The sequence below is a fragment of the Hyperolius riggenbachi genome, chromosome 7 (genome assembly GCF_040937935.1).
Source record: "Hyperolius riggenbachi isolate aHypRig1 chromosome 7, aHypRig1.pri, whole genome shotgun sequence".
Lineage (NCBI taxonomy): Eukaryota > Metazoa > Chordata > Amphibia > Anura > Hyperoliidae > Hyperolius > Hyperolius riggenbachi.
In genome coordinates, this window is record NC_090652.1 from 62,386,966 (window position 1) to 62,412,407 (window position 25,442).

The 25,442-nt window shown below is 46.1% G+C and overlaps 1 protein-coding gene across 1 annotated transcript; it reads right to left on the reverse strand.

The window, feature by feature from the left end:
• Positions 1-2,348: 2,348 nt before the first annotated feature.
• On the reverse strand, positions 2,349-25,215 carry LOC137525532 (uncharacterized). Its single transcript, XM_068246663.1, has 5 exons — positions 25,131-25,215; positions 17,104-17,421; positions 13,306-13,444; positions 8,198-8,271; positions 2,349-3,493 (listed from the first exon to the last, which is right to left on the reverse strand). Exons 2-5 carry the CDS (start codon positions 17,408-17,410, stop codon positions 2,961-2,963), a joined length of 1,053 nt encoding a protein of 350 aa, XP_068102764.1. The 5' UTR covers positions 17,411-17,421; positions 25,131-25,215; the 3' UTR covers positions 2,349-2,960.
• Positions 25,216-25,442: the final 227 nt, after the last annotated feature.

Below are 25,442 nucleotides of genomic sequence, written 5' to 3' on the forward strand. Positions count from 1 at the left end.
AGAAATAGTCAAATTTATTAATAAAATCAATATTTACAAAAAATAAATAAAAAATAAACAAAGGAGGAGGGATCAGACCCCACCAGCAGAAAGCTCTGTTGGTTGGGAGAAAAGGGGAGGGGGATCACTTGTGTGCTGTGCGGCCCTGCAGCGAGGCCTTAAAGCTGCAGTGGCCTATTTACAGAAAAATGGCCTGGTCTTTAGGGGGGTTTAACACTGTGGTCCTCAAGTGGTTAAAAGGAAATAATAATGGTGATCACCATATCCCTCTCACTTACAGGCTCTGTCTGCATGAGTACGGATGGAGGGGGGGGGAGGATCAGACTGCCGAAGGTCTTTAGAAACCTTTGCCTGCATGGCCACAGCCCGTCCCTAGCTCTGCAGCCACAAATTAAGATGCGGGGCTGCCGAGCTGGGGGCGGGCCACGGGCACACAGGTGGGCATGCAGAGCCCTGGCGGCGATTTGAAAGAAAACAAAAACCGCCAGGGCCCATTCTGGGAGGGAGGTGGAGCGATCACCTGTCTCTATGGATGCCGTCAGGACAGATGTGTATTTCACCCTGCAAGCCCCCCAATCCTCCATTATGCAGACAGAGCCGATCATTACATGCTCTGTCTATTTGCACTGGAAGTACTCTTTAACCTCCTTGGCGTTCTGGACGAGCTAGGCTCAGGCCCCGCTGGGCCGATTTCAATATTTTTTTAAAAAACAAGCAGCAAGCACTTTGCTTGCTGGGTGCCTTACCCGATCCCCGCCGCCGATCCGCCGCTACCCGCCGCGATACAGCGCCCCCCCCAGCCGAGACCTCGTGCGCTGCCTGTCCAATCAGTGCCAGTTAGCGCTGAGGGGTGGATCGGGTCTCACTGTGACGTCACGACGTCGCCGATGTCGATGACGTCATGACGTGCGTCGCCATGGCGACGGGAGAAGCCCTCCAGAAAATCCCATTCAGAACGGGATTTCCGGACGGGCTATTGCGAGGGATGGGAGGGATGCCGCAGGGAGGGGGGAATCGTATAGCTAGCGCTAGGCTAGCTACATGAAAAATAAAAAAAAAAGTGTGCAAAAAACATTCCCGCCAGGATGGTTAAAGGAAACCTAAACCCAACTGAAAAAAAATGACTTTCACTTACCTGTGGCTTCTACCAGCCCCCTGCAGCCATCCTGTGCCCGCGCAGCCACTCACCGATGCTCTGCTCCCCCTCTGTCAGCTAGGTTCATTTTTGCCGACTCGGAGTTGGTGGGCCGCCACGCGTATGATTACACGCGTTACCACGGTTACAGCATGCTATAGCGGGTGTCAACGCATACAAAGATACATGTTGACACCCTCTATAGCTTCCTGTAATCATGGTAACGTGTGTAATGACGCGTGGCGGCACGCCATCTCCGAGTCGGCAAAAACGAAACTAGCTGCCGGTGGGGGACCAGTAGATCCGGGAGTGACGTTGAGGGCACAGGATGGCTGCAGGGGACTGGTGGAAGCCCCAGGTAAGTGAAAGTCACTTTTTTCAGTTGGGCTTAGGTTTTCTTTGAGAAGTAGCTAACAATTAACAATATTCAGTAATTGTTCGAGAAAAATAATCTGTACATTTTTAACTGAAGAAATGTGTCCCACCAGTGGCGTAACAATTGCCTCTGTGACCCCCCCTCCCCCTGACCATGGAAGGGCCTGTGGCTATGGGGGTGTGTGTGTGTGGGGGGGGGGGTTCTCTCTAACTCCCGCCAACTTTGCAGAGCAGTGAAGGGAGCTCTGTATTATTGACCTGGTCCACGCTGCGTGGGTCTCCTCTTCCTCCCAGCAGCCACACACTGTATGCTGCCAAGCTCCAGTCTCTGATGCATGTAATTGGGAGATGAGAGTGAGGCTCCCAGTTGGGGTTATGTTGCCTTCCTCCCAATCAAAACGTTTGGGCCCCTGTTCAATTCTTTTCACACCTCGTCAATAAAATACATTTTAAGCCACAAATAAGCAAGAAAAGCATCAGAATAATTTTAGCTTTTACTTTTTCACTTACTTGTAGCTACTTCTTCAATTTCTGAATGCTAAAATGTATTTTAAATAGAATTTGAGAAAAGTATATCTTGAAGGAAATATCAGGCAAAATATGTAAAATCAGCTTTACTCATCTGGGGCTTTCTCCAGCCCCTTGCTCCGCTCTCCGCTGCTGTCCCGGGCTCACCGCACGCTGTTCAGGCTGACCTCAAGGTCGTCCTTACTGCGGCTGCGTGAAGTGCCGCTGACAATCATGGCCACGTGGTCCTGCGCAGTACGCCGTGGACCACGTGGCCATGATTGACAGGTGAGCTTCACGCAGCCGCAGTAAGGACGACCTCGAGGTCAGCCTGGACAGCAGCGGAGAGCGGAGCGATCAGCGTGGGTCAGTTGGCTGCAAGGGGCTGGAGAAAGCCCCAACCAGGTGAGTAAAGCTGACTTTACATATTTTGCCTGATGTTTCCTTTAAGCGAAAACATGGTTAAAAAAAAGGAGAAATGAAGCTACGTGAGAAAGATTCTGAAAGCAGGGGTGTAACAATAGAACCTGCAAGGAATGCAGCCACAGGGGGGCCCAGAAACCATAGGGGGCCCAGTGGGGGAGAAGTTTCTTTTTACTGTCCTGAGATTCAGTGGTAAGAGTGAAAAACAAGCATGTTTCATCACAGAAGATAATGTAATTAATAAAGAAAATGCGTGCAGTGCTTCACTGCTCTCTGTTTTTATCTGCATGGGGAAAACACATTCACGTTGCACTAGCCAATTAAATAACATTGATTCTCACTTTACCCGTACAGAAAGCGAGGGAGGGGGGAGGGAGGAGGGAGGGAGCCCCCTCCAAAGTTTTGTAGGGGTGCCCAGTGATTTCTAGTTACGCCCCTGTCTGATTGTGGATTTACAACTAATTATCATGAGTTTAGATTGCATCAGTCTTCTGCAATGTTTGGTCTGGATAGACTGACTCTAGTTTGATTTCGTAACCACAATGTAGAAAACGGCCAAAACAGCAATAATGAATACCATCAACCAGTGACTAGAAAGGAAACTCGTCTCTGACACATTCTTGTGTTCTTTAATCCCATTCTTTGGCTCACTCGCCTTCCCGATTTCTTTCGGTGTGTTTTTCTTTTGATCGTTATGCCTCTTCTTTATTTCTTCATGCATTTTTTTCTTTTGTTGTTCCCTCATCCTCCTTTCCTGTTCTTCTTCTGTCTTCTGCTCGTCACTTCTGTTTATATACTTTACAACAAACCTCAGGCGCTCATCTCTTTCATCTTTTGGGGTTATCCTGTCCTTCAAGCTGAGCTTGACCTCGTTTATTACCTCAATGAAGAAGTGTAGCATTTCCTCGTGCTTTTCTCTGACCGGCTGATGGTTCTTCACTGCATAATTCTCCACAGTGAAGATCTTTTTTATCCCCATTCCCTTAAATATGTTCGTCATGGAATTTTTCCCTTTATGGTTTTTGTGTGTCAATACCACAAATGGATTCATGCCTGGGACACAAACATGAAAGAAGAATTGTGATTATAAACAGTCAGCTGTCAATTTAAAAGGAGTATGAGAGGAATCGGCGCAGGAGACTTGGGCGCAGGATACAGCTTGCATGGCTTATCCTGCTCCTGCACAAATTCCCATTTATTTTAAATACTATTCCCCCTCCAGGTCGCCATGGATGGTAGGGAATGAAATAATTTGGCTTCCAGCAATTGCTGGAGACGGAAATATAGTGTTTTATTGGTAACTTCAGCTCCGTGTTCTGACGGTGCAGAAGTTGCTCAATGCTGCGCCCAAGTCTCCTGCACTGGAATGGAAGTGTTCAATCAAAAGGGCCCATGATTACTTGAAAAACATTGTTAGACCTCTATGTACAAAACAGCTATGATTTGCCACAGTCTGATGACTGACCATTGGCAGAGAAGTTACGAGAGGGCCACTATCACAGAAACGTGTTACATTTAAACTACATGGGGTTGATTCACTTAACTGTGCTAACGCATAGCACGGCCGTTAACACGCCTTATCAGAGATAACACGCCTTACCAAAGTTAACACGCCTTATCAAAGTTAACGCGCCTTATCAGAGTAGCATAGTGAGCGCTACGAACGTATGCCTGCTAATTGCCAATGACGAAACCTCCACTCGTTCTGCCCTGAGCCCATAACGCTCATTATGCTACTCTGATAAGGCGTGTTAACTTTGATAAGGCGTGGTAACTTTGGCAAGGCGTGTTATCTCTGATAAGGCGTGTTAACGGCCATGCTATGCGTTCGCATGGTTTAGTGAATCAACCCCCATGTGTATCTATCCATGTGTATATCTATATCATGTTGACATGTTCAAGCAATGTGAATCCGAAACTTTGTTCTGAATGCTTCAGATGCGGTGCGCGTGTACAAAGATAAAAGGTTCTGATCGGAAGATTCCAGAATAATGTTCTTGAATTGAAATTACTTGAACATGCCAACACTATCCATATGTATAAAATGAACATTTGTTCAAGAATAAAATGTACTGTAATTTATGTTTCTGTGTCACTGTCAGTTACAGTAGGTTGTAACATTCTGACAAATCTGAAAGGTTTTGGTCCAGTCCAGTTTACAGAGAGCACTCAATGGCATTTGCGCAGTCCAAATTAAAGTGCAGCGAATAGGGAGGCCACCAGGCATCTTTGCATAGATCCTTAGCATAATGCTTTTGTAAAGAATATGGAAGACACTGAGAATCCCTCATGAGGACATAGACGTGCACCGCAGAGGATCCCGAGGACTTCTGGGTCTCTATTACCCGCGGTAACAGCTGATTAGCATTTATATTATGAGTAGCTACAAACTCAAAGCTACTCGTAAGAGCATCCCAGCTCGTTATCAGTACATGGCAGAGATTTATGTGGCTTTCATGTTGGGTTGCTGTGTAAAATGTGTAAGCTATAGGCTTGCTATACACCTGTGAGCCTGGCTTTAGGGGAATAAAGAGATGATTAAATATTCAGGAATGATGTATTATAATTTCAAGCAGCCCATAACTTACTTGAGGCCTCCCCAAAGGTAAAAATATGGATGTGGCCCCACCACAGAAGAAAGCAGCACGCAAAGTGCACCATGGCAAAGACGTGGGAGTGGCCATGACATGATGTGGGTGGAGCCAAATACTAGCAAAGTACAGGGAGAAATGAACCAAACAGTTTTCCAGTGGCAGTTCCTGGTGAACATGGGCTGTTCGCTGTTCGCATTTAATGCACATTTTTTCATTTTATTTTTTTTACATTGAAGTCACTGGCCTCTGACTTTCGCGGTTAATTGCAAAGCCCCCATATGTGCTAGAAACAACAAATTTGCAGTGTTTGTTAAGGACAATGGGAACAAGAGGAAAAACAGTTTCAAAAAGATCTTATCATTTTTGAGAAAATTAATTTTAAAGTTCTTGTTCTTAGTGTGGGAAATGCTTTAATGGCCGCCAACTTTAGCGGTTAATAGCAATAGCATGCTAGAAACACCACCCATGGGTGCTATGGGTGCTCCAGGGTGACTGCGTGGGTGGGCACTATAGGTGCAGTGGGCGGTGAGGAGAGTGGGAACCGCACAGGAGGATGGAAAGAGGGAGGGGCTCTAGTTATACTAGCTAGCCCTGTTGATCTTCTGGCATAAGAAGTGTCTGATTTAACCCCTGGAACAAGCATATGACTAATCCAGTGAAACCAAAGCACCTGATTTGCTGCATGCTTGTTCAGGGTCTATCTATGGCTGAAAGTATTAGAGGCACAGGATCAGGAGGACTGCCAAGCAACTGGTATTGTTTAAAAGGAAATAAATATGGAAGCCTCCATATACCGTATTTTTCGGACTATAAGACGCACTTTTTCTCCCCCAAAAGTGGGGTGAAAAAGTTGGTGCGTCTTATACTCCGAATACTACTTTTTTTTACTTCCCATGTCCCCTGTCCTTTGGCCCACCTGTTCCCTCTGCTGTCCGCTGTGCCACCTCCTTAGTCCTCTGCAGTGTTGATACCCCCGCACCCTCAGTCCTCTCCAATGTTGCTGTTCCCCGCCCCTCTAGAGAGTGGCCACCATCCTGTCCCCTCCGGCGTCCATTACATGCCTGAGATGACGGCTGCAAACGTTTTCGTCAGGCTACGTCCCCTCCGGCGTCCATTAAATATCGGAGGTGAAAGCTGCAAAAGTATTCTTCAGGCCATGTCCCCTCCGGCCATTACATACCGGACATGACCGCTGTACCCAGAAGTGGCTACGGAACTACCGTAGTAGCCTCACAACTTTGAAAAAGATCGGCGAATCAGGCGGAGGGGCGCTGCCCCAGACCGCCAATCACAGCTCTCCCTGCTCATTCCTCCTTGCTGATAGGAGCCGCGGTCTTTCGGGCGGGACAAGTCTCGGCATTGGGGCCAATCACTGCTGTCCATGCATGGAGTGCAGTGATTGGCCCCAATACCGAGACTTGTCCCGCCCGAAAGACCGCGGCTCCTATCGGCAAGGAGGAGAGAGCAGCGAGAGCTGTGATTGGCGGTCTGGGGCAGCGCCCCTCCTCCTGATTCGCCAATCTTTTTCAAAGTTGTGAGGCTACTAGTTCCGTAGCCACTTCTGGGTAACCGCGCAGCGGTCATGTCCGGTATGTAATGGCCGGAGGGGACATGGCCTGAAGAATACTTTTGCAGCTTTCACCTCCGATATTTAATGGACGCCGGAGGGGACGTAGCCTGAACAAAACGTTTGCAGCTGTCATCTCAGGCATGTAATGGACGCCGAGGGGACAGGATGGTGGCCACTCTCTAGAGGGGCGGGGAACAGCGACATTGGAGAGGACTGAGGGTGCGGGGGTATCAACACTGCAGAGGACTAAGGAGGTGGCACAGCGGACATCAGAGGGAACAGGGGGACAGGCACTCCAACACACAGGGATACTGGAAGGCAGGATGACACGGGTATGGAGGACACAGGAGGATAAGAGACATGGGGACAGAGGACACAGGGCTACATAGAGGCAAAGAGGACATCAGGACACATGGGCATAGAGCACACAGGAGGACAAAGGACACAGGGGGACAAAGGACACAGGACAGAGAATAAAGGAGGACACAGGGAGACACAAGAGGTGTCAGAAAGGCACAAGAGGAACAATCATTGTGGGAGGGAAGATATAGAAGACACAACGGCACTATGGATGCACCAGGTTCAATATAATTTTTTTTCCCTTAATTTTTGTCCCCTAAACCTAGGTGCGTCTTATAGTCCGGTGCGTCTTATAGTCCGAAAAATACGGTACCTCTTACCTCAGGTTCCTTTTAACTATAACAGGTTAGTTTAATTCTAGTACTTTTTTTTAAATGCGCTGCTTCGTAATACTTTTACATCAGGTGCTGATATACTCCCAGCTCTTTTCTCTTTGCCAGTGTTTTAAATGTAATTCTTGGAGGTCTGTTATGCCAAATGAAACCCTGGACCATTCTGTGAATGGCTAGAAACCATTTGTTAGTAATCTCAATGGGGATATTTTGTAAAACGAAGAAATTAACTTTTCAGGCAGCAAAATAAAACAAGTAAAGCACCCTGGTTATTAATATGTTTTGTACTTTACATACACATGTTAATCTCATCATGTCACATATTGCCTCGGGTACACTTTAAGGATTGTGCAGTACTCCTGAGGCATTTCATCTGTCAGTGTGAGCCGGGTATAACCCTTACACTACCTCATCGCCATGTATGCATGTTTTAAAGCACTTAAATCCTCAAATTTAGGAATGTACTGTGATTTCTGTTCTTTAGAGATTAAAACACAACTCTGCGTCAACTACATTATTTTTGGTGGGACTTTTGCCATGGATCCCCCTCTGCAACACCACCCATCCGAGTGTTAGGCCCCCAATAACAATGTTTCCATACCTTTTGTGGCCAGAAACAGTCCCTATAGGTCTTAAAATGTGCCTGCCCATTGAAGTCTATGGCGGTTCGCCAGATTCGCCTATTTGCAAACTTTTGCGGTAATTCGCGTTTCGAAGTTCGCCTAATTTTCACAATCACGGCACAAAATGCGGCTTTTATCATAGGCACCTATGGCAGTGCCATTTTTTCTGTAAGGGCTCCTTCACCCGTCTTTCCGGGTTCGGGAAATGTGACACTACTTGTCTCTGGTTTACACAACAAGATGCCTCTGTAAGTATAAGTACAGCACAATAAACATACCTGTCATTTTACGCGTTGTGTCCAACAGTTCCTTGTATAGTGGAATTTCTTCTTCAGAGATTGGATTACTTATACTAAAACAAGAGAAAATTGTAAAAATGGTAACATACTACTTATTTTCATGTTATTATTATTAATATTATTATTATTAAACATGTGATTGTTGTAGACAGTGCAGACAGCATTATACAATAAGAGGGAAAGAGGGCTGTAAAATGTGAGTGAGGTTTGGGTCTGCGATGTTTGTAGTGAAACTGTTGCACTCTACAAATATTTTAGAAGATACAAGATAGAAGCAATGGCCACTGCAAAAACATAGTACATAATAATGCTGGGCCCGTATGCATGGATATAGAGGGTTGGGCATATACAGACACATAATGAGGGATAGAAGGGTGAGATGGAGGTGCACAAAATGTATGGGTGTTAAAACTTTAAAACAATGTGTAAATGAGAGGTAATCGGTTACCTCTCCAGAAGATACAGACACCAGTTCAACTGGAAAAATATTTATTCAAAAAATTGACAACGCATTTCACAGGTCGTGGTCCACTTCCTCAGGTCAATACAAAAATGCCTTAGTAGCAAAAGGAGTGTAGGCGCCTCTATCTATAGTCAGACCTCCCTTCAATCAGTCAGACCTCCTTTGGAGGTAATAGCTTTACAGTTTTCTGGAAGGTTTATTGAACTACAGTAGAGCGTCCGTCCAGAATCGTCCTGAACAGTGAATTCCCCGCAGGCTTATACCATGCTTTCAGGAACTGCAATCCACCTTTGTAAATATATAATCATATATACTTTTGTCCCCCTATACCTAACGATACTGCACCATTGGGCTCCTGGTCTCTCTTTACTTCTCCTTTAGATGCTCTTGGTCCCTACATGAACTACAGAACCCCCTCTACATAATGAGGGAGGCATGGCAAACAAAATGGGTGTGCATAATTCTGATGAGCTACTAGCTCCTTCATCACATTTGTTGGCACCATGTGTTGGTTAGAGATGGCTCGAACCTCCAATTTTAGGTTTGCGAACCTCGATAGCGAACTTCCGCAACCGCAATAGACTTCAATGGGGAGGCGAACTTTGAAAACTAGAAACATTTATGCTGCCCACAAAAGTGATGGAAAAGATGTTTCAAAGGGTCTAACACTAACACCTGGAGGGGGGCATGGCGGAGTGGGAGGCACGCCAAAAGTCCCGTGGAAAAAAATCAGGATTTGACGCACAGCAGCGTTTTAAGGGCAGAAATCACATTGCATGCTAAATTGCAGGCCTAAAGTGCTTTAAAACATCTTGCATGTGTATACATGAATCAGGTAGTGTAATTAGTGTACTGCTTCACACTGACAGACCAAACTCACTGTGTAACGCACCGCAAATAGCTGTTTGTGTAGTGATGGCCGTGCTGGACTGGTGCGCACCATGGCGAGATTGCTCTTCCTCAGTGATGTCAGGTTAGATATTGTCTGACTGCCTTATCAACTTTCGATGGTTCTTTCTCTACCATTGTTAACCCTTTTGGCGGTTTATTAAAATCCGCCAGGGGGCAGCAAAGCCGTTTTTTTAAATTTTTTTTTTTTTCATGTAGCGAGACAAGGTCTCGCTACATGATAGCCGCAGCCCCTTCAAAGAACGGGATCTCCTGGAGGGCTTCCCCCATCGCCATAGCGACGGGCGGGATGACGTCACCGGCATCATCGACGTTGTGACGTCAAAGGGGACTCCGATCCACCCTACAGTGCTGCCTGGCACTGATTGGCCAGGCAGCGCACAGGGTCTGGGGGGGGCGGCTGCGGCGCGGCGGATAGCGGCAGATCGGCGGATCGGCGGCGATTGGATTGCACACATTGCGTGTAGAAAAAAAAAATTATGCAAATCGGCCCAGCGGGGCCTGAGCGGTGCCTTCCGGCGGCATAGCCCGCCAGGGAGGTTAAAGCTTACATCTATTTTTTTACATTACTTTTTCTGCTGGATGTTCAGTACCTTTAACGAGAACCTGTTATGGAGGGCAAGTCTGCCATTCATTCAACTGTGTGACTGATAAACTTTCCATATTACTTTCTCAGTACCATGGTGACCATGGGTAATGGCCGGGGAATCAGGGTTTCCGGTCCGGAGTGGGAGCCTGAGAAATGGCTACCACCACACATCCAAGGAAGGCAGTAGGCACGCTGTGGGCAAAGGAGCAGGAACGGCTACCACCACACATCCTAAGAAGGCAGCAGGCCCACTGTGGGCAAAGCAGCAGGAACGGCTACAGAGGCGGCCTTAGAGTTTGCGGGGCCTGGGGTGAGTGTCATATGCAGGGTCTAGAGCCATAAGTGAAGGCCATGTACCGTACCACCACAGTCACGGGCTTGTCCACCTCTAAAGCAGTATGCCTTATTATTGTTTAAAAACTAAGCCAACCAATACAGGAACAATTACAATACGTAATGTAATCAAACTGTACCTATCCCTAGCTCCCCAGCCAGCTTCTACCTATCCCTAGCTCCTCATGAAACCTAGCACCAATCCACAGCCAGTCTGGAAGCTCCATCCTGAGCCCCCTCTAGCTCCAGTCCATGCTTGACTAACCTAAATGCCCCTGGGGCCCTCAGGCTGAGGCTCTTCCACGTTACCTTAAACATTTGGCAAGCTTCATGTCAGTGCAGAAATTCATTACAAAAATGCAAACGGCATAGTACAGTAAAGCATGCTGAAGACGAAAACCTAAGCAATAAAAGGGGGGGGGGGGTGCAAAATATAAGGTGTGTAAAACAAAATAGGAACATCTGAGTATTTGCAAATGACACACTGCTCAGAACACAAACAGCTAGACTTCTGTAGACCTTTCCTTCACCGCCACCAGTGAGCATGGTATGGCAGGCAGGACATGCGGGGCCCTCTTCAGGTGCGGGGCCTGGGGCGATCACCCCACTTGCCACCCCCAAAGGCCGCCTCTGAACGGCTACCACCACACATCCAAGGAGGGCAGCAGGCACAGCATGCAAGTCCCGACTCAGGGAGGTAGTGATGAGAACTTACAATACAGGAGGACTCTTTCGAGGCCCTGCTGTATATGAGACGAATCAACTTTAAATCCTTTAATGACAATCTGTTATGGAGGACAAGTCTGCCATCCATTCAAGTGAAAGGTATGCTCTGACTGCCAGGTATAATACAATGTCCAGTCACAGATGCACTGAACAGGTATGCAGTGACTGGTATCAATACAATGTGCAGCTGTCACACACACAGGTACCGTGAACAAGTGCAGTGACTGGAATATAACACTGTGTGCGGTCACGTAGGTAGGTGCACTGAACAGGTATGCAGTGATTGGTATTACAAATGTGAAGCTGTCTCACACACACAGGTACCGTGAACAGGTGCAGTGACTGCTATATAATATAACACTGTGTGCGGTCACGTAGGCAGGTGCACTGAACAGGTATGCAGTGACTTGGCATCAATACAATGTGCAGCTGTCACACACACAGATACCATGAACAGGTGGAGTGACTGGTATATAACTCTGCGTGCGGTCACGCAGGTAGGTGCGCTGAACAGGTATGCAGTGATTGGTATTAAAAATGTGCAGCTGTCGCACACACAGGTACCGTGAACAGGTGCAGTGACTGGTATATAACACTGCTTGCGGTCACATAGGTTGGTGCACTGAACAGGTATGCAGGGATTGGTATTACAAATGTGCAGCTGTCACACACACAGGTACCATGAATAGGTAGTCACTGAATGTGCTGGGACTGACAGTGGCACAGTAGGAATTACCAAGGGGCCAAGGGCCAGCTGCGACTGACTGACAGGGCTGTATATGCAACAAGTGTCTGTGGGACACACAAAAAAAAAAAAAATTGATCACACGATTAACATTAGCTCTCAAAAGAGCTGTTGAGGGGTGCTTTTTAGCAATAAGTATCAGCAAGGATCAAGCTAACAAGCCTAACAAGAGCCTAACTAAGCTTTCCCCAATGTCTCTGCAGCAAGCTCTCCCTTCTCTAATTACTGCAGCCACACGAGTGAGGGCAATGGCCAATGCTGCCTGCCTTTTATAAGGGGGGGCTCCAGGAGGGAGTGTAGCCTGATTGGTATGTGTCTGCTGACTGTGATGTAGAGGGTCAAAGTTGAGCCTAATGATGTAGTATAAGGAGCAGGTCGAACTCGCATATAGTTTGCGGTTCACCGCTAGGGGCAGGTCGAACTCGCATATAGTTTGCGGTTCACAGCTAGTGCGAACCAGTGAAGTTCGCGCATATCGGTTCGCCGGCAAACCGTTCGGGCCATTACTAGTGTTGGTTTTGTGTTATTCTTAGTAGTGCCATGGTGTGTGTCCACCATGCTTATAGGATATGAGAGGGAGAAGTATTATCCATTCAAGTCATGGAGACCCTAAACCACTAATATATTTGTGGCGAGCCCAAAGAAAACCAACAAGTTCTTCTACTTAAGAAAAATTAGGTCAAGTACAATTGTGTCTTCCTTACACAGAATATACAATATGTGGACATAAGTAAGACGTTATTCCCATAATACATTAATTTCAAAGAATAAATGGATATGTAAATGACAGATCCGGCTAGAGCGGTAATTACCATAGTCTAAAAATGGGGGACAAAGGAGTCAACTGTAGCTAATAAAACTATTATAGGGTTGACCAATCCTTGTAGATTTCAGTTGTGGGCAAATATCAAAGCCTTTCTTCAGTTTCAGCTTTGATCTTTTGGCCTTTTTACATTGAGTTAATTGTGAAACCTCCAAACATGCCATCAATGCCAAATTTTCTACGATCCTAAGAGTGACTAGAGTTAATATGTAAAAAATAAATCAATAAGACAGTTTACTCAATAAAGTTCAGGCAATAAAAAAAACTTCTGTAAACGAGACCAGTGTCCTATTCAAATCGTTTTTTTGGGGGGGCACATTGCAACAACCCTAAACATGCCATCATCACAAAGTTTGCTATGTACTATTTGTCAGGGTCATCAGTGGGAGCAAGCCCGAACATTTTATATTAGTGTTTGTAGTTTTTGAGAAAATGGATTGTAAAATTTTAGAAACATGTTTTTTTTTTTAATCTACAGCAGAAATGACATAATACTCACCTGTGTACAAAAACGGGCACAATAAATTCACAGAACAGGATCTTCAGCCTGTCTTTATCATTCAGTCTGTCATGTTGCCTGTACAGTGTCTCCTTACATTCACTCCATTCTAACTCCTCATCTCGAGGCAGAAAATCTCCTAAATAAAGCATCGTATTAGATGATATATCTAAATAGATATGAGACAGACAGCAGATATTTCCTAACACGAGTTTTCTTAACCAGAATTATTGGGAATATATTAGGCTAAACCTACAGTACATTTGCGTCAGTATTTGCGGGTTAACAAACCCACATGTCTGTGCATGCTAGCTCGCAGGCGCTGGCGTAACTACTGGGGATGCAACCCCATCAGCCGCAGGGGGGCCCGTCAGCCATGTGCGGGGGGAGCGCTGACTCCCTTCCGATTGTGGGACCCCCCAGCCAGGTGTGGAACTGTCCGTGGCGTCTAATAGACGCCGGGCCAGTTCATTCCCCGCAGCCCGCAGTCTCCCGGGAGGCAGAGCAGGGCTACGGCAAGATGGCTGCCGAAGCCCTGCACTGGAGACTATTTGTGTCTCCAGTACAGGGCTTCAGGAGCCATCTTGCCATAGCCCTGCTCTCTGCCTGTCAGCGTGGGAGATGTGCTGCTGGAGGATAGTCGGGGAACTGCGCACCAGATGCCGGGAGAGGAGACTTCTGCCAGGTGAGTGAATTGTTTTTTTTTTCACAGGTGCATTTTTTTCTGGTGTCTGCTGCCCACATTGCGATTTTCTGGTGTCTGCTGCCCACATTGCGATTTTCTGGTGTCTGCTGCCCACATTGTGAATTTCTGGTGTCTGCTGCCCACATTGCGATTTTCTGGTGCCTGCTGCCCACATTGCAATTTTCTGGTCACTGCTGCCCACATTACAATTTTCTGGTGTCTGCTGCCCACATTGTGATTTTTTGGTCACTGCTGCCCACATTACGATTTTCTGGTGTCTGCTGCCCACATTGCGATTTTCTGGTCACTGCTGCCCACATTACGATTTTCTTGTGTCTGCTGCCCACATTGCAATTTTCTGGTCACTGCTGCCCACATTACGGTTTTCTGGTGACTACTGCCCACATTGCGATTTTCTGGTGCCTGCTGCCCACATTGCGATTTTCTGGTCACTGCTGCCCACATTGCAATTTTCTGGTCACTGCTGCCCACATTACGATTTTCTGGTGACTGCTGCCCACATTACGATTTTCTGGTGACTGCTGCCCACATTGCAATTTTCTGGTGCCTGCTGCCCACATTGCGATTTTCTGGTCACTGCTGCCCACATTACGATTTTCTGGTGTCTGCTGCCCACATTGCAATTTTCTGGTGTCTGCTGCCCACATTGCGATTTTCTGGTGCCTGCTGCCCACATTGCGATTTTCTGGTCACTGCTGCCCACATTACGATTTTCTGGTGTCTGCTGCCCACATTGCAATTTTCTGGTGTCTGCTGCCCACATTGCGATTTTCTGGTGACTGCTGCCCACATTGCAATTTTCTGGTGTCTGCTGCCCACATTGCTATTTTCTGGTGACTGCTGCCCACATTGCAATTTTCTGATGTCTGCTGGCCACATTACGATTTTCTGGTGACAGCTGCCCACATTGCGATTTTCTGGTCACTGTTGCCCACTTTACGATTATTTTCTGGTGACTGCTGCCCACATTACAATTATTTTCTGGTGACTGCTGCTGGCTGCTGCCCACATTACGATTGTTTTCTGATGACTGCTGCCCACATTACGATTATTTTCTGATGACTGCTGCCCACATTACGATTATTTTATGGGGGAATGCTGCCCACTTTATGATTATTTTATGGGGAAATGCTGCCCACTTTACGATTATTTTATGGGGAAATGCTGCTCAATTTATGATTCATTGCTAGTGAAATGCTGCTCAATTTATGATTAATTTCTGGTGAAATGCTGCCCACTTTACGATTATTTTATGTTGAAATGCTGCTCATTCTACGATTCATTTCTGGTGAAATGCTGCCCAATTTACGATTAACTTCTGGTGAAACATTGCTGCATTAGGATTATTTTATGGTGAAACGCTGCCCCATTACGAGTATTTGGCCCCTATTTGGGGGGGGGGGCATCCTCATTTTCGCAGGGGGGCCCAGTGATTTCTAGTTACGCCCCTGCTCGCAGGTTCAGTGCACCCCAACAAAGTGCACCCCAAATTTGGCCATCACAAAAGCAGCCTCCTGAGCCCCAGCTGGTACACCTTTGCCCCTTCCCCTACCTGTTCACTCACTCGTGCATGAGTTGGGCTGGTGTCACCATAGAGGCAGCCTTCCTGAGCCACAGCTGGCACCCCTTTGCCCCTTTCCCTAACCACTCACCCACCTGTGCAGGAGTTGGGCTGGTCTCACCATAGAGGGAGCCTTCCTGAGCCCCAGTTGGCACTCCTTTGCCCCTTTCCCTACCCACTCACTCACCCACCTGTGCAGGACTTGGGCTAGTATCATCACAGTGGGAGCCTTCCTGAGCCGCAGCTGGAACCTCTTTGCCCCTTCCCCTACCTGCTCACTCACCCATGCAGGAGTCGGGCTGGAGTCACAAGGAATTCTACCTGAGCCCCAGCTGGCACTCCTTTGGCTCTTTCCCTACCTGCTCACTCACCCATGCAGGAGTTGGGCTGGTGTCACCTAGAGGGGGCCTTCCTGAGCCCCAGTTGACACTCCTTTGCCCCTTCCCCTACCTGATCACTCTCCTGTGCAGGAGTTTGACTGCTGTCACCATAGCTTTATGGGTGAGCTGGATGAGAAGTGTGTAGGAGGGAAGCATAGCTAATAACTGTCCATTTTTCGGAGGGACAGTCCCTCTTTGGAAACCAAATCCCCCTGTCCCACTTTTCTACTCATTTGTCCCTCTTTCAGGATTGATGTACAGATCTATGTAAATATATGTATTTTGCTACTAAAACAAGTTTTAAATTGACTCAACTTTATTTTTATCCTTAAAATTAATGTATTTATTACTTTCAAATGTCATTATGAAATAAAACTAATTAAAGGACCAGCATGGTTTCAATGATATCAGAATGTATTCACGTCAGACACTACATTTTTTGGGCTAGGCCTTTCTTCTCCTGATGTAGTGTGCGTGACATGAATAAACCATGTCTCCTGATCAAATATACAACATCTAGTAGTATCATATCATCAAGAGCACCTCCACCAGTGTTTTTTTTTAGCATAGTCCATACCCCATTGGGGTTTTTTAGTCATGAGGACATTTCATCTTCACAACTAATCCAGGAGAGCAACCGAACAGCATCTGTACCAACAGACCTGGGACAATGAGCGGGGATGGTTATATTCCTGCAGGCTCATATGGTGGTTGCAAATTTTGCACAATTGGCCTCTTGATCTCTCTCATTCACACAGACTTGGAGGTTATGGGTAACCATCAAGGATCAAAACTTTTCTATTGAGAAATGTAGCTGTGTGTGTGTGTGTGTGTGTGTGTAGTGTGTGTAGTGTGTGTAGGTGTGTGTGTGCGTGCGTGTGTGTGTGTGTGTGTGTGTGTGTGTGTGTGTGTAGTGTGTGTGTGTGTGTAGTGTGTGTAGTGTGTGTGTGTGTGTGTGTGTGTGTAGGTGTGTGTGTGTGTGTGTGTGTGTGTGTGTGTGTGTGTGTGTGTGTGTATAGTGTGTGTAGTGTGTGTGTGTGTGTATAGTGTGTGAGTGTTTACAAATCGTCTGTTGAGTGAAAATTTCCCTCCTCATATTTTCGCAATTAGCTTTCTAGGATCATGGGTGGAAAAAAAAAACTAAAACTTACCAAGCTGGGCAAAAATTTCTCCATCATGAAATGCATGAATTGCCCGTAGCCCCGGATTATTGACCATCCAGATGGAATCGGTGAGCTGGTGAGATCTCCTTACTGCAGACTTTCCTCGCTTAGAATGGCCAGGCTTTGCATACTTCTTAAACTTGCTGACATCCAAGGCAAATTCACAAGAGTTGATGAAAGAAGATTTTCCACTTCTGGGTAACCCGAATATCTGCATAAGGATCTGGTCAAATCCTTTATTGTCATGATATTCTGAAAGACGTAGGCTTTTAATGCTCCTTAAAGTGTCCATCATTATTCAGCCACCTGTAGTGTAAGAGCAGTGTCAGATCATTTCAGTAAAGTGGCCCATGAACATACACATTTAGCAGACTTTAATTTAACCACCCTGGCGTTCTATTAAGATCGCCAGGGTGGCGGCGCAGCACTATTTTTTTTTTTTAATCATGTAGCTAGCCTAGCGCTAGCTACATGATTCCCCCCTCCCTGCGGCGTTCCTCCCACCCCTCCGATCGCTGCCGGCGCATTTGCCCGTCCGGAAATCCCGTTCTGAATGGGATTTCCTTTAGGGCTTCCCCCGTTGCCATGGCAACGATCGTCAAGACGACATCGACGTCATCAAAGTCGTGACGTCATCGGGAGTCCCGATCCACCCCTCAGCGCTGCCTGCCACTGATTGGCCAGGCTGCGCACGGGGCCTGGGGGGGCCCTCTACTGCGGCGGGTAGCGGTGCATCGGCGGCGGGGGGCGGTGATCAGACTACTTTGCTAGCTGCGTGTTTAAAACAAAATGATAAAAATTGGCCCAGCGGGGCCTGAGCGGCGCCCTCCGGCGGTAATGGACGAGCTGAGCTCGTCATTACCACCAAGGAGGTTAAATCTCTGGATATGTTCATTGCTGCTGGAAGAATCTTCTCCTTCCACTGTCTAATGCTCCTCTCCTGATATAATCTGTGCTGCTGGAGAACTCTGCTCCTTCCTCTAACTCTCCTCTCCAAATATACTCTGTGCTGCTGGAGGACTCTGCTACTTCCACTATCCGCCTCTCCTGTCCAGATATACTCTTTGCTGATGGAGGACTATGTTCCTTCCTCTATCTAGCTCTCCACTATACTCTATGCTGCTGCAGGACTCTGCTTCTTCCACTATCCACCTCTCCTGTCCTGATATACTCTGTGCTGCTGGAGGGCTCTGCTCCTTCCTCTATCTAGCTCTCCTCATCTGATATACTCTGTGCTGCTGGAGAACTCTGCTTCTTCCTCTATCTAGCTCTCTGCTCCTGATATACTCTATGCTGAGGACTCTGTTCCTTCCTCCAACTAACTCTTATCTCCTGATATAGTCTGTGCTACTGGAGGACTCTGCTCCTTCCTCTATCTTACTGTCCTCTCCTGATGTACTCTGTGCTGCTGAGGACTTAGCTCCTTCCTCTATCTAGCTCTCCTCTCCTGATATACTCTGTGCTGCTGAAGGACTCTGCTCCTTCCTCTATCTAACTCTCATCTCCTGATATATTCTGTGCTACTGGAGGACCCCACTTCTTCCTTTATCTAACTCTCCTCTCCTGATATACTCTGTGCTGCTGGAGGGCTCTGCTCCTTCCACTGTCTAACTCTCCTCTCCTGATATACTCTGTGCTGCTGGAGGGCTCTGCTCCTTCCACTGTCTAACTCTCCTCTCTTGATATACTCTGTGCTGCTGGAGGGCTCTGCTCCTTCCTCTATCTAACTCTCCTCTCCTGATATACTCTATGCTGTTGGAGGACTCTGCTCCTTCCTATCTAACTCTTCTCTCCTGATATACTATGTGCTGATGGAGGACTCTGCTCCTTCCTCTGTCTAACTCTCATCTCCTGATATATTCTGATATATTCTGTGCTGCTGGAGGACCCTGCTCCTTGCACTGTCTAACTCTCCTCTCCTGATATACTCTGTGCTGATGGAGGACTCTGCTCCTCCCTCTAACTAACTCTCATCTGATATATTCTGTGCTACTGGAGGACCCCACTCCTTCCTCTATCTAACTCTCATCTCCTAATATACTCTGTGCTGCTGGAGGACCCCACTCCTTCCTCTATCTAACTCTCATCTCCTAATATACTCTGTGCTACTGGAGGACCCCACTCCTTCCTCTATCTAACTCTCTAACTCTAAGGCTCTGCTCCTTGCACTGTCTAACTCTCCTCTCCTGATATACTCTGCTGGAGGGCCCCACTCCTTCCTCTATCTAACTCTCATCTCCTGATATACTCTGTGCCGCTGGAGGACGCTGCTCCTTCTTCAATCTAACTCTCATCTCCTGATATATTCTGTGCTACTGGAGGACACCACTCCTTCCTCTATCTAACTCTCCTCTCCCGATATACTTTGTGCTGCTGGAGGACCCTGCTCCTTCCACTGTCTAAGGCCTGGTGCACACTGAGCAGTTTTTAAAGTGATCCACAAACCGCTTCCGCCTGTGAAAATGCTGGGCTTTTTTTCCTCCATGCATAAGTGGCTCTATACTGCTGAACAGGTGCATAGCCACTGGTGCCTGCTGATGCAGGGGAGCATGGCTGCAAAGATAAAGAGGGTCCTTGATGGTGGCGGAGGAGCTGTGGAGGATCGGGGAGGCTACTGAAGCATACAGAGGTATGTATTATGTAGGGATGCTCATTCTGATTACGCGGAATTGAAATTTACACATTTTTGGAAAACGGAAATTGGAATTTCTCGCAAATCCGATTTACCGCAACTCTGTAATTTTAGCCTAACCACTTGGAAGCAGTGGACCAATCAGAGAATACAGAATGTTTCAGCAAAAAGCAAATTACCGTGGTCATTTTAGACCAATCACAAGATTCTGTTTTTCCGATTTCCATTTTTTTTTCCTTTTATTTTCGCATACTCTGGTGCAAAAAAAATGACAAATAAAATATTCCTTCGAAATTGGAAAATCATGAAAACTGTAATTGGCATACATCGGAATTTCCGCAGAATCGGAATTGGGCATTGCTGACCATCCCTAAGTATGTATCTGTCTTTTTTCCCTCCCTGATTACAGGTGTACATGAAAGATCAGGGGTGATCGGGGATCCATGTGGGGATACATTGTTTTCCACATGTAGGATGCCTTCCAAACACAATTTTATATGTAGTTCCTTAACTAAAGACTGCTTGGTGTGATTTGCCTTCTTAAAACAAAAGGACATTTGCAATAATTCAGCTATAAGTGAACATTTGTGTTTACCCACAATGCACCACTACTGAATACGCAAATTATCTCTTTTTGTCCCTGTAAGCTTAGCTCACATCCAGAACTGCTGGGGTATAGCAAGCCTGTAGCTTTACATTTTACACAGCCACATCAAACGCACACATAGACAGCCTGTTTCGGACTTTTGGTCCTCATCAGTACATGGCAGGGATTGCTATGGCTGTATCTGTTTTAAGGCCCGGTGCACACCGAGCGGTTTTAGGAGCGATCCGCTAATCGCATCTGCCAGTGAAACCGCTTGGCTAATGTATTTCAATGGGATAGCGCACACCAGCGGTTTGAGCTTTTTAGCAAACTGCAAATGTGCCTCCTGCTGCACGTTTGCGGTTTGCAGAAGCGTTTCTGCCTCAATGTAAATATAGGAAAAACGCAAACCGCTCTGGAAAACGCTATATCAGAGCGGTTTTCCAGGCATTTTTGTTACAGAAGCTCTTCAGTAACAGCTTTTACTGTAACAGTTTTTGTAATCTGCTACACAAAAACGCTCCCAAAAACACTAGGCATGTTTAGAAAACGTTTCTAAACATGCCTAGAATCGCTCTGAAATCTGATCCAAAAATCTCTAGCGTTTTGACGATCTGCTAGCGGTTTTGGTGTGCACTGGGCCCAAGAAGGCTAATCACACCAAGCATTGCTTTTTAATAGGAGGGCTTTCGGTTTCTTGTATCCCCTTATACATTCCTAGTGGTTTGGGTCACCCCAAGCTGCTTGGGTACTCTGTTGAACTAAAAACTAATTTCACTTTTACTTGAACAGCTACAGTAGTGCTGAGGGTGGAGCAATGCAGTTAAACAACAATTTTGAAAAGCAGCCAAGCAGGTGTGGCAAAGAAGGGAAAAACATGAGAGTCAATGCATACATGAGCCTTGTAGGTTTGTGAATCCCCCATGATAAGATGGACTGGTCTAAAACCTGTCGGTTCTGTCAGCTTTTAACTGCTTACTTCTTTTTGCGCGATAGTGGTCCTTTAAATAAAAAAGGCTTCGAAATATATATAATGTCACAGACCATAAGTACCTAAAAATCTATTAACCCTTTGCACTCTTGCATGCAAATGTTCAAACAAATGCATTCACAGAATCACTCATCCAGGCACCACTGTTATCCCTACAGCTAAGTTAAAAGCTGGGGTCTTAGTTCACAGAAGAATGCATTCTTATGCTTAGTCCCCTATACTGCGCAGAAGTACCCAGGTAAACATACAGTGGTTTGCAAAAGTATTCGGCCCCCTTGAAGTTTTCCACATTTTGTCATATTACTGCCACAAACATGAATCAATTTTATTGGAATTCCTCGTGAAAGACCAATACAAAGTGGTGTACACATGAGAAGTGGAACGAAAATCATACATGATTCCAAACATTTTTTACACAAAATTAACTGCAAAGTGAGGTGTGTGTAATTATTCAGCCCCCTTTGGTCTGAGTGCAGTCAGTTGCCCATAGACATCGCCTGATGAGTGCTAATGACTAAATAGAGTGCACCTGTGTGTAATCTAATGTCAGTACAAATACAGCTGCTCTGTGATGGCCTCAGAGGTTGTCTAAGAGAATATTGGGAGCAACAACACCATGAAGTCCAAAGAACACACCAGACAGGTCAGGGATAAAGTTATTGAGAAATGTAAAGCCGGCTTAGGCAACAAAAAGATTTCCAAAGCCTTGAACATCCCATGGAGCACTGTTCAAGCGATCATTCAGAACTAGAAGGAGTATGGCACAACTGTAAACCTACCAAGACAATGCCATCCACCTAAACTCACAGGCCGAACAAGGAGAGCGCTGATCAGAAATGCAGTCAAGAGGCCCATGGTGACTCTGGACGAGCTGCAGAGCTCAACAGCTCAGGTGGGAGACTCTGTCCATAGGACAACTATTAGTCGTGCACTGCACAAAGTTGGCCTTTATGGAAGATTGGCAAGAAGAAAGCCACTGTTAACAGAAAAGCATAAGAAGTCCCATTTGCAGTTTGCCACAAGCCATGTGGGGGACACAGCAAACATGTGGAAAAAGGAGCTCTGGTCAGATGAGACCAAAATGGAACTTTTTGGCCAAAATGCAAAATGCTGTGTGTGGTGGAAAACTAACACTGCACATCACTCTGAACACACCATCCCCACTGTAAATATGGTTGTGGCAGCATCATGCTCTGGGGGTGCTTCTCTTCAGCAGGGACAGGGAAGCTGGTCAGAGTTGATGGGAAGATGGATGGGCCAAATACAGGGCAATCTTGGAAGAAAACTTTTTGAAGTCTGCAAAAGACTTGAGACTGGGGCGGAGGTTCACCTTCCAGCAGGACAACGACACTAAACATAAAGCCAGAGCACCTGTGTGTAATGTAATGTCAGTACAAATACAGCTGCTCTGTGATGGCCTCGGAGGTTGTGTAAGAGAATATTGGTAACAACAACACCATGAAGTCTAAAGAACACACCAGACAGGTCAGGGATAAAGTTATTGAGAAATTTAAAGCAGGCTTAGGCAACAAAAATATTTCCAAAGCCTTGAACATCCCACGGAGCACTGTTCAAGCGATCATTCAGAAGTGGAAGGAGTATGGCACAACTGTAAACCTACCAAGACAAGGCCATCCACCTAAACTCACAGGCCGAGCAAGGAGAGCGCTGATCAGAAATGCAGTCAAGAGGCCCATGGTGACTCTGGACGAGCTGCAGAGATCAACAGCTCAGGTAGGGGAATCTGTCCAAAGGACAACTATTAGTCGTGCTTTGCACAAAGTTGCCCTTTATGGAAGATTGGCAAGAAGAAAGCCATTGTTAACAGAAAAGCATAAGAAGTCCCGTTTGCAGTTTGCCACAAGCCATGTGGGGGACACAGCAAACATGTGGAAAAAGGAGCTCTGGTCAGATGAGACCAAAATGGAACTTTTTGGCCAAAATGCAAAACGCTGTGTGTGGTGGAAAACTAACACTGCACATCACTCTGAACACACCATCCCCACTGTCAAATATGGTGGTGGCAGCATCATGCTCTGGGGTTGCTTCACTTCAGCAGGGACAGGGAAGCTGGTCAAAGTTGATGGGAAGATGGATGGAGCCAAATACAGGGCAATCTTGGAAGAAAACTTTTTGAAGTCTGCAAAAGACTTGAGACTGGGGCAGAGGTTCACCTTCCAGCATGACAACGGCACTAAACAGAAAGCCAGAGCAACAATGGAATGGTTTGAAACAAAACATATCCATGTGTTAGAATGGCCCAGTCAAAGTCCAGATCTAAATCCAATCGAGAATCTGTGGCAAGATCTGAAAACTGCTGTTCACAAACACTGTCCATCTAATCTGACTGAGCTGGAGCTGTTTTGCAAAGAAGAATGGGCAAGGATTTCAGTCTCTAGATGTACAAAGCTGGTAGAGACATACCCTAAAAGACTGGCAGCTGTAATTGCAGCAAAAGGTGGTTCTACAAAGTATTGACTCAGGGGGCTGAATAATTACGCACACCCCACCTTGCAGTTATTTAAAAAAAAAAATGTTTGGAATCATGTATGATTTTCATTCCACTTCTCACGTGTACACCACTTTGTATTGGTCTTTCACGTGGAATTCCAATAAAATTGATTCATGTTTGTGGCAGTAATATGACAAAATGTGGAAACCTTCAAGGGGGCCGAATACTTTTGCAAACCACTGTAGGTGTCCTAACTCTGGCCCTGTAACATGCATAGTGCAAACATGCAAACACATTCATTGCATCAAACCTATCAATGGATTAGGAGCACACATCCTGACGTCCTCTCCTGGGACAGATAGCGCATCTTACTAATCGCACAAGGGAGCTAATGTTATGTATCCATGCGCACAATGCACATACACCAGCATAAGCTGTGTGCATGCTGACAAACACATACAGGGGAAGGAGGGAGTGCACTGAATTAGACCTTAGCCACAGGGGTCAGTAACAAGAAAAAAACACATATATCCAGGCACATCGCCTCTCGTTAGGACATTAAATAAGTTATTAAGGAAAGGGAGGTGCTGAAGGGGGTGTGGCCAGAAAACAGCAAAAAATCTATTAACCCTTCACTTTTCACTCAGCTTTAACCTGTTTTACAGGGTTTTTTTTTGTATGTTGTGTTTATTATTTAGGCCTGGTTCACATTAGCGTTGAGCGGAATGGGAGCGGAACGTATACTGTACAAACGGACCGGTATGCGAACGGATCCAATGTTAAACCAATGGATCCGCTCACATCTATCCGCATGTATGGATTTGTTGTCCGTTCCACTCAACGGACAAAAAAATGCAGCAGGACCTAATTTCCCGGACCGTTGTGCAGTGACAGTTTACAACACACTGGCTGTAAAAACTGACCATTTTTACCTGATCCTGATATCCGGATCCCTATGGCCGGATCCCTATGGCCGGTTCCGGGAAAAAACGCAAATGTGAACCGGGCCTAAGCGTCAGCATATGACACACTGCTCTGCAACGCATGAGGGGCTTGATTCACTAAACCATGATAACTCATATCACAGCCGTTTTCAGCGATCACACGCAAAACGTGAAAACGTGCGCGAAAACGACGCAAAGTGAATCAAGCCCCAGATGTAGATTACAAATACAGAACAAACAATCACAAACCTGGGAAGCAGGAATAGAAGATTTCCCTGTCTAGTAAAAGGTAAGTCTTCTTTAAAATCTTCAGTCTCTTGTCCCACAAACCAGCATACATTTTTTTAATAAATAATATTATTGCTGTTTCATAGAGTATAAAGCAGACATTATAGACAGTGTGAGCTCACCTGAGTCTCCTGGCTGTGCTGTGATTTCCAGGAAAGGACTTTGCTTTTTTTAGTAACCAGCAGAGTGAAAGTGAAACTTATACCCATAGCCTCTATTTAATGATCTGCTCAGAAATGTCAGGGAAAGAAATGATTAATACAGTGTCTCAGCCAATGACTGAAGAGCTGTGTTACCAGAAAAAGTCATTTTACAGGAATGAGAAAAACATGTGTATGCATAGCTCCCACCTGTCCCTTTTTTCAGAGGGACTATTCCTCTTTTTGAATTAAATCCCCCTGTCCCTCCTTCTCCCTTATTTGTCCCTCTTTCAG

What these genes read in the sequence shown, in the direction of transcription:
- LOC137525532 (XM_068246663.1), bottom strand. Translation starts at nt 17,410, where the DNA reads ATGATGGACACTTTAAGGAGCATTAAAAGCCTACGTCTTTCAGAATAT. An exon ending in GTGCCCGTTTTTGTACACAG is followed by an intron (nt 8,272 to 13,305) that starts GTGAGTATTATG and finishes CTCTTGTTTTAG; the next exon opens with TATAAGTAATCCAATCTCTG. An exon ending in CACAACGCGTAAAATGACAG is followed by an intron (nt 3,494 to 8,197) that starts GTATGTTTATTG and finishes TTTGTGTCCCAG; the next exon opens with GCATGAATCCATTTGTGGTA.